Source organism: Malaya genurostris, chromosome 2 (genome assembly GCF_030247185.1).
Source record: "Malaya genurostris strain Urasoe2022 chromosome 2, Malgen_1.1, whole genome shotgun sequence".
NCBI classification, from domain to species: Eukaryota; Metazoa; Arthropoda; class Insecta; order Diptera; family Culicidae; genus Malaya; species Malaya genurostris.
The window spans coordinates 56,153,160-56,166,658 of NC_080571.1; the positions used below are offsets into that span (position 1 = coordinate 56,153,160).

General features: G+C 37.7%; 1 protein-coding gene across 1 annotated transcript in view; it reads left to right on the plus strand.

The window, feature by feature from the left end:
• LOC131432293 (nicotinamidase) overlaps positions 1 to 13,499 on the plus strand; it is a 183,967-nt gene that overhangs the window by 36,534 nt on the left and 133,934 nt on the right. Inside the window, exon 2 of the mRNA XM_058598488.1 lies at positions 13,367 to 13,449. Within this exon, the coding sequence (XP_058454471.1) occupies positions 13,367 to 13,449 (83 nt within the window). The remainder of the gene's footprint in view (positions 1 to 13,366; positions 13,450 to 13,499) is intronic.

Sequence of the window (13,499 nt, forward strand, 5' to 3'; positions counted from 1 at the left end):
AGAATGGCCGGGTACCCATAAGAAGTAAACAGCATTTGAAATGCTGAGGTCTTCAATTTGAGTTCGACATGCGATCACTAGATTCGACCGTGAGTCATTCGAACTGAGTGCTTTTAAGGCTGCCTGACTGTCGGAACAAAAATAAATTCGTTTACCACAGATCCTCTGCTGAAGTGCCGATTGTACTCCACACAGAATCGCGTAGATTTCTGCTTGGAACACCGTACAGTATCTACCAAGTGAATGAGACTGCTCCAGCCTCATTTCACGACAGTAGACACCAGCACCAGCACGACCATTCAACAGAGAACCGTCCGTAAAACAAACTATGTGTTCATCAAGTTGTCGTTCCAGACAACCAGACAACCATTCCTCACGAAGAGGATAGCTCACATGGAATGTTTTGAAAGGAAAACTGCATGTGGGAGTTAGGTCACTAGGAGCGAGTAAATACTCATCCCATGTAACCATTTGAGACCACAAGCGAGTGTGGCTGGTAGCATAATCTAATGGGTTACTATTCCAAAGCCCTGTAACCTTAAGACGGTATGCACAAGATAATGCTTCTTGTTTTAGGAACACATGTAGTGGTTTAATACACAGTAGCGCCTCTAGAGCAGCAGTAGGAGTTGTCGTGAATGCTCCTGTCATCGCCATTAGGACCATCCTTTGGAGATGATTTAGCTTTGACTGAACTGTCGCGACTTCTCCTTTCTGCCACCATACAAGACAACCATATGCTAAAATTGGTCGAACAATAGTTGTGTAGATCCAATGAATATATCTGGGTTTGAGTCCCCATGATTTTACAAAAGCTCGTCTGCATTGGCCGAAAGCCATACAAGCTCTCTTAATCCTGAAGTCAATGTGAGCAGACCAATTCAGTTTTGAGTCAAGAATAACCCCGACGTATTTAACTTGATCGACCACAGTGACCTCTGAACCGAAGAACTGTAACGGACGAGCTCCTGTGATCATCCTACGATGAGTGAAAAGCACCATTGATGTTTTGCCCGGATTTACAGACAATCCAACCTGACAACACCATTGTTCAACAGATCGCAGGGCTTGCTGCATTAAATCAAAGAGAGTGTTAATGCTTATACCGGTCATCAATATATGATAATCGTCGGAAATCCAAGGTTATTAAGTTTCCTTAACAAACCATCAGCGACTAGGTTCCATAAAAGTGGGGATAGTACACCACCTTGAGGACACCCACAGACACTCAGCTTTCTAATCTCTGCTTACCGAAGCGATGAACAAAGAAGTCGATTGCTAAGCATTGCGTGTATCCAATTTGTGATACTTGAAGGTATGCCATGACCACGGGCTGCTTCCAGAATTGAATTGAAAGACACGTTATCAAAGGCACCTTCAATATCTAGGAAAACTCCCAAGCAAGATTGCTTTTGTGAGAAAGCTTTTTCAACGTTGTACACAACATCATGTAACAGGGTTGTAGTGGACTATCCACGCTGGTAAGCATGTTGCATTCCATGTAGCGGATGCACGCCCAAACTAGCATTCCTGATATAGTGATCGACTATGCGTTCCACTGTTTTAAGAAGAAATGAGCTAAGACTGATAGGCCTGAAACTCTTCGCTTCCTCATAAGTGTCGCGACCGCCTTTGGGAATAAATTTGACAATTATTTCCTGCCAGGCTCTTGGAATATATCCAGTCGCAAGACTAAAAGTAAGTATTTTCTTCAAAACATGTTTGAAATGTTCATACCCTTTCTGCAGTAACACTGGGAAAACTCCATCCTTTCCAGGAGATTTGTACGGAGCAAAACTCTCAACTGCCCATTTGACCGATTCAATCGTCACAACGCTTCGAGCAAGGGCCCAAGAATCGTAACTACCTGAAAAAGTCTCGGGAAGAGCTGTCGGTGATGGATCCATACATCCTGGAAAGTGAGTGTTAAAAAGGCAGTGAAGTACATCACTTTCATCAGACAAGTGTTCACCATCTGAAGTTCTTAAGAAACTGACATTAAAGTCCTTAGACTTCGAAAGTAACTTATTTAATCTGCTAGCCTCGTTGAGACTAGAGACATTTGTGCAGAGGCTTTTCCAACCACTTCGCTCAGACGATCGAAGAGCATTTTTGTAAGCCCTTCGAGCCAACACGAATACCTCCGACCCATCTCTGCGTCGGTGGTTCCAAGCTCTTCTGCATAGTTTCCTTAGTCTAGCAAGTTCAGCATTCCACCAAGGAGTTCCTCTAGTAGCTCGCACAATCCGAAGTGGACAAGCCTCTTCATATGCTGCAACTATGAGTGAATTTGTCTCGTCGACAACATTTTCCAAATCAATTGGGGTTTCAATTGTTGGTTGGTACCCGTAAAATCTAGTCGCCAAGCCCTCTTCATAGAGGTCCCAGTTTGTAGATTTGGGATTACGATATGTGACAATATCAAATTTAACGTTTGAATGATCAAAGAATATGTACTTATGATCGGACAAGGTTCGGAGACGAGCCTCAAACGAGCTCATCGGAGACGAGCCAATTCACCAACTCATGCGCAATTCTATCAGAGCAGAGAGTTACGTCCAAAACCTCCTCTCTTCCAGATCTCGCAAAAGTTGGGCGGTTTCCTGCATTGACTATGTGCAGGTTTGTACTGCTCACGAATTCCATCATATCAGAGCCTCTCGAATTTATATCTGTGCTGCCCCAAATGATATGGTGAGCATTTATGTCACTGCCGATTACAAGCGGTATATTACTCTTGCAGCAGTATGATACAACCTTTTTGAAGTCATCGCTTTGCGAAGGTTGGTTATGCGGTAAATATGCCGAACAATAGACATATTTCCTGTCTATGCCATCAATAGTCATACCAACTGTGACAGCACAAATATCCCGAGTTGTGAGCTCCGATATGAGAGAAACATCGAGAGCACTATTTGCAAGTATGCATGCTCGAGGCATTTCACGTGGATTTGTCATACCGATCTTGTTGAAGGCAACAAAGACTGGGTTTAACAATTTTCCAACGTAGAAGTTTCCCTTTTGGAAATATGGTTCTTGAACCAAAGCTATAGAAGCTTTACCTTCTCGAAGAAGTCTGGATAGATTCATAGTTGCTGTACGTTTATGCTGAAGATTGATTTGTGCCACTCTAACCATTATAAATTAGAGTAACGAACATTCCACCTCCAGCACCAACCGTACAACAACTACAAGAAACCAAATATATTGGCTTATAATCGCCTATAGCGAACCATGTAAGGATTTTTTTAAATGTTATTATCATTTAAATCCCACGAGTTGCGAAGAAAGATGTCGTCCACTGTGCCAGAGCTTCGCTTAACACAGTAAGGGAACACCCCAAGATATTCCGTTCACGACTGCATTGTTTAACCTCCTGTAGCCATTCAGCCATCGGCACGGAAATACACCTTGGCTTAGGAGTTCCTATTTTTGTGGCCTTTTACGACATGGAACAGGAAACCAGTGGATCAATTCTTGGTAAAAAAATAATTCCGCCGGATGCCACACGGCTTACCTGTTTGGTGGACTTATACCACCGGTACAGGTGGACCGTAGCGTTATTCTTAGCCAGTTGGGAAACCGCTACCGACACTACACGGCTATCTAGGCTGCTCAGAGAGGGAAGTTGATATTGATGGTCAACTTCCATGGATGGCCGAGCAGCCGACTGAATAAGTTTCATCCTGAAATTTATAATAAGTGCAATAAGTTTCATCCTGAAATTTATTTATAATTCAAAACGGCCATAGTCAGTCACCATTACTTTCAAACAATGCCGAAGCTGACACTCAATTGACCAATCAGATGTATATAAAGTTCAGTCGGTGTTAAACAGTCGTTCGCACCACACGCGAATAGCTCTGGGCTCCTGGAAAAAAAATTTCTTGCTACCTAGAGTTTCATTGATTCAAAGCTTCAGTCTTTTTCAACGCTACCTGAATCACTAACAGTCTTTTTGAAGACTAACAATTAGTCAGCTTTTTTGAGGCTATACTAAGAGTGATATTCTAACACAATCAGTCTTTTTTCAAGACTAAGAAAATGACCAGCCTTTTTTTAATCCAAAGCCATCCAAAGAATTATTCTTCGAACTAATCAGTCTTTATCAAGACTACCACAAAATCAGCCTTTATCAAGACTTAACCAAACTAGAAATCTATTCAAAGACTAATTTAGCCTAGTTAATTTATATTCTTTAAAAATGCCTGCACACAACCGGAAAGGCAACAAGCTTAAGGTTAAAAATAATACAATACGGAAGAAATCCCGAATCCGTTATTCCAAATTTTTCTTACAAAATTGACGATCTTATAGAATACTAGCTGAATTACACGGCGTTGCTCGGAAATGTTTCGTGACAGCAAGCCCGAAAAAAATTCTAGAAATTGTACTGCCCATTGAAATAATCTTATTGTTATGAAACACAACTTAGACGGCAATCCGATTGAACAATACTCCGTTCATGTTCAGATGGCGAATGATCAGTGTCCCATCTCAGATCTCTCAACAATCGTTTGTTTTATGTTTGAACCTTTTATTATGTTTAAAACACATTTCTTTCTATAAATACCTTCTTAGTAAATTTGAAGTTTACGCTTGACGTAAATTCAAGTATGCCGTAATTTTTTCGGTGATGACACAATATTACATCTACTAACATGTAAACATAAATTTTGCGTTTGTATCGATGTGAGTTTCAGCTAAAACAACTGTGAAGTTAATGATATGACTTATCTTTAAATGCTTTGTATTGTGAATGTAAGTAAATCGCGACGCTGCTTTTATGTGCATCTATAAAGATGTAACATTTTTGCCTTTCTCATATAGAAAGGTTATGCAATCACTTGAAAAACCGACTAGTGAAAATTGGCCCGGACGGCCAAGTGTCATATACCATTCGACTCAGTTCATCGAGCTGAGCAATGTCTGTGTGTGTGTGTGTATGTGTCAAATAATCTCACTAGGTTTTCTCGGAGATGGCTGAACCGATTTTGACAAACTTAGATGTGTTCAATATTGTACACCGTCACTTAAACCGGCGAAACAAAAAACGTAAAAAAATTTCTAAACTGGTCTCAAAACTACACAAATCGATAGTAATTATCAGTAGGCAACTAAACAAACCGATTCCGGCTATCCTGGTTCCCGGTATCCGGTTCCGGAAGTACCGGAAATAGTGGTCATATATACCAAAATGGATCTCACTCACTTTTCTCAGCGATGGTTTGACCGATTTCCACAAGCTTAGATTCAAATGAAAGGTCTTCCGGTCCCATACGGAATTCCTCAATTTCATCCGGATCCGACTTCCGGTTCCGGAGTTATAGGGTAAAGTGTGTTCAATATTGTACACCGTCACTTAAACCGGCGAAACAAAAAACGTAAAAAAAAATTCTAAACTGGTCTCAAAACTACACAAATCGATAGTCATTATCAGTAGGCAACTAAACAAACCGATTCCGGCTATGCTGGTTCCCGGTATCCGGTTCCGGAAGTACAAATAGAATACCACAATATTATATGTACATGAGAAAGGCATCATTACACCACTAGGTGGATTAAAACAGGTTTTAAGTGTGTATATATATAGATGAATGTAAAAATGAAAGACAACGGACGGACTTCCCTTCCCTTGACCCTATGTCTTCTAACAATATTTACGATATTCTTCCTGAATGGCAGTTGTAGGAAGTTTTGGAAAGAATTGAGCTTAAAGATGTTTCAATTTGTAGTTCCTATTATCTGATGGTTTAATGATCTGATTTTCATTATACTGGTATCCAGATTTTGGTTCCGGAAATTTTGGAAATAGTGGTAAAGATCTATGTGTAGTGAATCAGCCTATATATTAACTGAACTTACCACAAAAATAATAATTACTTAGCGAGATGGACCGTAAGCGGTCTCAGCTGTCAAAAAGACATAGCAAAAAAAAAAAAAAAAAAAAAAAAAAGATGTGAATGGTTTTCTTTTTTGGAATATGTACACTAAACAAAAAAATCATAATAATAACTGTGCTACACTCACTGGCAAAATTGAATAAAATTAAGTTAAATTTTAGCAAATAGGTCCACGAAATAAATTCGAAATAATATGTGAAAAGTTTGGTTTCAATAACAATACACTTCAAACGATGGCTGTGTCATAGAAAATAACATTAGAAATAATAGTATGAAATTGAGTTGTGTGTACCAAGAATTCCGAAGGGGTGAAATGAACAGGTATGATCATAGGAACAAATGGGAGGAATGAAATGAGCAGGTATGATCAAAAAAAAAAAAAAAAAAAAGAAAAAAGAAGAAAAGGTGGAAATCGATACGGAGACGACGCTAGGTATGGAGGGAAAGATCATTCTGTGAACGACTTTCGACAACGACGGTTGAGTAAACTCGAAGGTGCTTCAATAGAAGTATAAAGTCTACGACACTATGTAATGGAGCTTACTTCATTTTTTCAAATATGGGTAAATCGATTTTCACTAACTTAAATTCAAATAAATATAGTAATTAAATGTAGTAGTAGAGCTGGTTCTAAACTTTATAATTTGTAATATTTTGTTTAATCTTGCTGTAATTTATAGGAGATAATGAATAATATGAGAAAAGCATCATTACACCGCTAGGTGGATTGAACAGGTTTTTGCATATCTTATATAGAAAGGCTATACAATCGCTGTTAAAACCGACTTTACATCCGAGGGCCGAGTGTCATATACCATTTGACTCGATGGTTCGTCGAGATCATAAAATGTCTGTAAAATGTATAAAATGTGTATCTGTGTATGTGACAAATAATGTCACTCAATTTTCTCAGAGATGGCTGAACCGATGTTAACAAACTTAGATTCCAATTACAGGTCTTAAAGTCTCATACAAAGCTCCTTAGTTTCATTTGGATCCGACTTTCGGTTCCGGAATTACATGGTGATATGCACAAAAAAGGAAAAAAATAGTCACACACGTTTCTCAGAGTTGTCTGAAGCGGTTTCCACAAACTTAGATTCAAATGAAAGGTCTTATGGCCTCATACAAATTTCTTAAATTTCATTCGGATCCAACTGCCGGTTCCGGAATTACAAGGAAATATGTGCAAACTTATTAAAAAATAGGCACTCAATTTTCTCGAAAATGTCTTAACCGATTTTCACAAATTAAGAAGCAAATGATAGGCCTTGAAAATTCCCCGAAAAAATTACCCAGATACGACTTCCGGCTCCGGTATTACAATGCGATTAGTGACAATTTTCAATTTCATGAGTATTTTTTCACAAGCGATGACGAAACGAGGTGCACATTTTTATAAAACTTACTGGTAAATTTTTCTACTACTTTGGGACTACTAGTCCTCGGTTTTCGCTTCCGAAAGCACCGATAATAGTGAATAAAATCTCCAAAAACGGAACTCACTGCAATTTCTCAGCAACGGTTAAGCCGATTTTTACGAATCATGATTCAAATTAAAGCTGTCATAGTCTTTAAATATACTGTGCAATTTCGTCCTGATCCGATTTCCGGTTCCGAAATTATAGGGCGATAAATAAATAAATAAATAAATAAATTTCGTATAGCGTGCAGGGTTGCCACACTATAATTGATATTTTTCAGTTAAAAAAAATGTAAATTTCTAATTCTTTTATTCAATATGTATCTCGATTCGCCGAATGCCATTTCGCCGAAAATCGTTTCGCCGAATAGGTCATTTCGCCGAAAGTCGTTTCGCCGAAAGGGTCATTTCGCCGAAAGGGTTATTTTGCCGAAAGGGTAATTTCTCCGAAAGGATAATATCTCCTGCATGTTATGTCTCCTGTATAACTGATGTGGCGTAGCCACATAACCGAAGCCAAGATGGCTCGGCGGCACAAAGCCGCCGACCCGCCGTCGGAAGCGGCGGCCTCTTGCATACAAACCTGTAACCGCCTCGTTTGTCCGGTCTACTCAAAGCTAGGTTTCTTTGCTTTAGTTAGGTCCGAACGAGCGGTAGCGAGGTCGTACAGCACATGAACCAAAACGATGTGGCGTAGCCGCATTAGATATTTTTTCAATTTCACAAACGGAAAATACCACCTACATTTGCCTGGTAGATACACCTATGCAATTGCTTTGATGCTTACTAGCTAATAGTCAACAAGTTTTCTTGGGAACTACTTTCTGAGGTTCATGAATCAATCTTTATTCAAGAGTTCAACAATCAATCATTATTCAAGAAGTACAATGGTAGGTCAACAAAACGAGCGTTAACGCTATCATCTTTCGTTTGTCTTTAATTTAAATCAATTCTAATTACGATTTCAAGACGATCTCAGGATTCGGCGAAATGACCCTTTCGGCGAAATGGCTTTCGGCGAAATGGCATTCGGCGAAGTGACCCATTCGGCGAAATGTCATTCGGCGAAATAATCCTTTCGGCGAAATGGCTTTCGGCGAAATGGCATTCGGCGAAATGACCCTGATCCGATCATTCCGACACTCGTTTCTGCTTTTTTGGCCAAGTCACGTATTGACATTGATTTATTTTTCATGATTAGGGATACCACTTTCTGGTCCAGTTTCGGGTTAGAAGAACCGGGTTTTCTGCCTCTTCCTGGAGTAGTGTTCCCCAAACTTATTAATGATATTTTTAACACTGGCATGATGAATTCCAAACCGCTTCGCCAATTTTCGCATAATAATACCCTTCTCACTTAGCCATGTGTCCAGAACCTTAATTTTCACTTCCTTTTCAATACGCGACATTTTGAATTTCAACCGCACAAACAAGTAAACAAACGAAAGCTGACAGACAAACGCACAGCATGTTGTGATCTGAACATAAAAAACCATCACAAATAATTACGTATAACACAAATGTATGTGGATAGCTTATTTTCGATACACTCCTTAGATCTTGAAATCCTTTGAAAAGTCCCAAAAAAAAAAATTACCCAGATCCGACTTCCGGCTCCGGTATTACAATGCGATTAGTGACAATTTTCAATTTCATGAGTATTTTTTCACAAGCGATGGCGAAACGAGGTGCACATTTTTATAAAACTTACTGCTAAATTGATATAGCTGACAGATCTTGTTAGTTAGTGAATATGTAAAACTACGTTAGGACTACTAGTTCCCAATTTCCGCTTCCGAATGCACCGATAATAGTGAATAAAATCTCCAAAAACGGTACTCTCTTCAATTTCTCAGCAGTGGTTGAGCCGATTTTTACGAATCATGATTCAAACTAAAGCTGTCATAGTCTTTAAATATACTGTGCAATTTCGTCCTGATCCGACTTCCGGTTCCGAACTTATAGGGCGATAAATAAATAAATAAATAAATAAATGAATAAATTTCGTTGCCATATTATAATTGATATTTTTCAGTTGAATAAGTTGTAAATTTCTAATTCTTTTATTCAATTTGTATCTACTTGTTAGTGTTATTATAAGATCATGATAACGATGCTTTTCTAAAAGAGTACAATTATTTTCTTTCTCATATAGAAAGTTTATGCAATCACTTGAAAAATTGACTAGTGAAAATTGGCCCAGAGTAGTCTCATAGGTTGCTGTTTGATTTCATCCGAATCAGACTTCCGGTTCCAGAACAGCAAATTAAAAAAACCTGTTTCAATTCACCTAGTGGTGTAATGATGCCTTTCTCATATCAATCATACTATCATATATAATACTGTGGTATTCTTCAACATAATTTTCTTCGGTTCTTAAAAGAATAACCGAAATCGGTTTGTTTGACCGTCTACTGATAAAAACTATCAATTGGAAAACATTTAAGGACGATTTAGAAAATTTTTTAAGCTTTTTTCCCATTTTCAGTGATGGTATACAATTTTTAACCCACTTTACCCTATATTTCCGAATCCGGAATTCGGATCCGCATGAGTTACGTATGGAACCACATGACCTTTCATTTGAACCTAAGTTTGTGAAAATCGGTCGCGCCATCTATGAGAAAAGTTAGAACATATATTTTCTTATTTTTACACATTTTACCCCATAATTCTCGAACCGGAAGTCGGATCCAAATAATATTAAGGATTTTTTTATGGGACCTCGAGACCTTTTATTTGAATCTAAGTTTGTGAAAATCGGTTCAGCCATCTCTGAGAAAAGTTAGTGCACTTATTTTCACAATTTTTTGCACATTTTACCCCATATTTCCGGAACCGGAAATCGGATCCAAATGATATTCAGGAATTTTGTATGGGACCACAAGACCTTTCATTTGGATCTAAGTTTGTGGAAATCGGTTCAGCCATCTCCGAGAAAAGTGCAAAAAAACGTTATAGACACGCATACGCCCACACACACACACACACACACACACAGACATTTTGCGTACTCGACGAACTGAGTCGAATGGTATATGACACTCGGCCCTCCAAGCCTCGTTTCAAAAGTCGGTTTTCACAGTGATTGTATAACCTTTCTATATGAGAAAGGCAAAAATACTTATTAACTTGTCATAACTGTTTACAATTTGAAAAGGTTATGTTAGTTTATACCCAAAGAAAATTTCGTATTTTATTCAAGAATGAAAGAATACTATCGGACCATTGATCAAGTTCGAAGACCAAATGGCTGTGAGATATAATGGTATAAGTGACGTAACCGACAAAAAGCGTTGTATTTTAACGCGCTCGATTTTCTCAGAGATGGCTAAACCGATTTTAACAAACTTGGGCTCGTTTGAAAGCTACTATCGGGCCATTGATCAAGTTTAAAGATCAAATGGCTGTGACTTTTGGTTCCGGAGATATGATGGTATATGTGACGTAACCGACAAAACACGTTGATTTTTACCGCTCTTATATATATATATATACATATATATATATATATATATATATATATATATATATATATATATATATATATATATATATATATATATATATATATATATATATATATATATATATATATATATATATATATATATATATATATATATATATATATATATATATATATATATATATATATATATATATATATATATATATATATATATATATATATATATATATATATATATATATATATAAGGGTGCCATAATTTTTTAAGTGCTCAAAAGTTTAAGCACCTCGTAAAAAGCCCTCATGAAAAATTTGAGCAAAATCGGACATACGTAAGGGGTTTTGCTCGGCGGTAAAATTTAGAAAATTTTCGATCTTGAAAAAGCACCATAGGGGGGAGTACATGAAATTTCCAAAATCGAAAACTTTTTTGATGCCAAAAGTCTCAAAACTGCATGAAACGTCGAGATTTAGTGTCATCTCAAAAAAAAAAATTCTATTTTCTGGGACTTCATTTTGATATTTTCTCTAAGTCCCAAAAAGTCGATTTTTTCAATAAAAATTTTTTTTCGAGATGACACTAAATCTCGACGATTCATGCAATTCTAAGCATTTTGGCATCAAAATTTTTTTTTCAATTTCGGAAATTTCGAGATCTATGAAAATTCTACTAAGTGGACAAAGAAGGGTTTTTTTTAGATTATCATCACTCTTCTCATACAAATAGGCAAAGTAAATGTCAAGGGCTTGGTTGAAAAAATGATGCCTACTATGTGATATAAACACTGAAGAATGCATTTGTGAACTACTCGATTAAATCTGAATCAAATGGTGTCAAAAATGAGCCCAAATTAGTGTCACAAATTATTTAATAAAAAGATAAAAAATGTTTTTATGAGACTGTTTTGAAGAAAGAGAAAGGCATTATCACACCACTAGGTGGATTAAGAAGGGTTTTTTTTAATCTGATCAGATTTCCGGTTCAGGAGATGCAGGGTGATTAGCTTATCGCATTTATCAGGTTTGCAATTCCCGGAAGGTACCCGAAAATTTTATTTGGAACGCACTACGAATTGTCAAGATAACTACAATAATTTTCAAAAATTTGGAAACACATGAAATAGTCTACAATCTTTTAGAAGATTTTAACTACCTTCGGCTACACCGATTTCCGTATTCCTGTGCAGTAGAAGAAATCATTTTTTAAAAATTAATGTTTTCTTAAAAATTGAAATAAAACAAAATCGGTTAATTTTATCCGATATCGACTTTGATTCTGGAATTACAGAGTTTTTATCATTCAAACCGGCATAGAAGATGGCGATACAAAAATTAACTTCAAAATTGAGCTCAAAACTGTTCTAAATAATTCGTCATATTCATTCATGGCCATACAAATTATTTTGAGTTATGTTGATCCGTGAATACCGTGGTATATTTTTTTTAAAAGTTTCAAAAAGTTTTTGCTTAGTAAGGCTAGAGTTCAATTGGCAAACCAATAATACAAATCACGTCTTTTGGATGCAATGAACTCTTACACTAAAATTGAACCGAAATACAATACAATCGTTATTATCTCATTTGTAACATAGGTTCATTTGCAAAGTGGTGTACAATTTGTATTTCTTAGAACTATTATGGATGTCATCATATCGGAGCACAAAAATAATGAATAATACGAGATCAATGCTACTTATATGTAAGAAATGTACTAATATTACCATCAACTAGTTGAGAATACCCGAGTCATCTGTCAATTTTTGCATTTTCGCATTTGTGTAATGTGCGACTATGCATTCTAGACGTGTCCCACGTCAAAAAACATCATTCAGCCTACTGTTTTGATGTAATATATTTCGTAATTTCGTACCGAAGTTACCGCAGTTAGTTATTCTGACAATTACCTTTGCTTGTCATTTTGTTTTGCGCACTTAGTTTTTATTCCGGTTCATTGTTCTCTTAGCGTTCTGTCACCGTGACGAACTCTAATACCTACTTCTGTTATCCACCATTCGAATTACCACATAAAGTCAATGTTCTCCGATGATTACTACACCAATAGTTCCTGTCAGGATGGTGAACGGAAATCGTCCTCGTGTACCCCAAGCCGAACCGGTCGGTCGGTCTGCATGGGAACCTGCGCTGCCGGCCGCCGAAGGGGGTAGTTTACCACATGTCTTGTTTATCCGGTCGCCATGGGAATCGGGTGTTATTTCGATAAATCCGCCGTGTTCGATGAATATCTGCTGCTTGGATCGCATTGGCCACCACGTCCTTTTACCATTTTGCTTCGGCCGGGCTACGGGTGCTGGTGCCCCTGTTAAACGTGTGGAATCCAGATTTATCGGGTTTGTTTGTCCGCTGGACGGAAAGCACAACCCAGTGACCGCGAAAGTGCTCTATTGTTAATCCGCTCTTGAACCGTGAATCAGTAATGTGAATTGTGTTTTTTTCTTGTTATTGTTTCATTCCCGGTAAACTGCAATTGCTGACAAATTTGTGCCTGTGTTTGGGTGCTTTGTGTGCTTTCCGTTCTTCATCGCCGCCCGGTCGTGACCGTCCTACTAGCCGTCGGATTTCTCCAGCGAGGACTTTATGACGAATCCGTCGTTGGCCATGGATGCCTGCTTCACCGCATTCGACAAGGATGGGTAAGTGCGATTTATTTTGTTTCTGTGTTTGTGTGTGTGTGTGTGTGTGT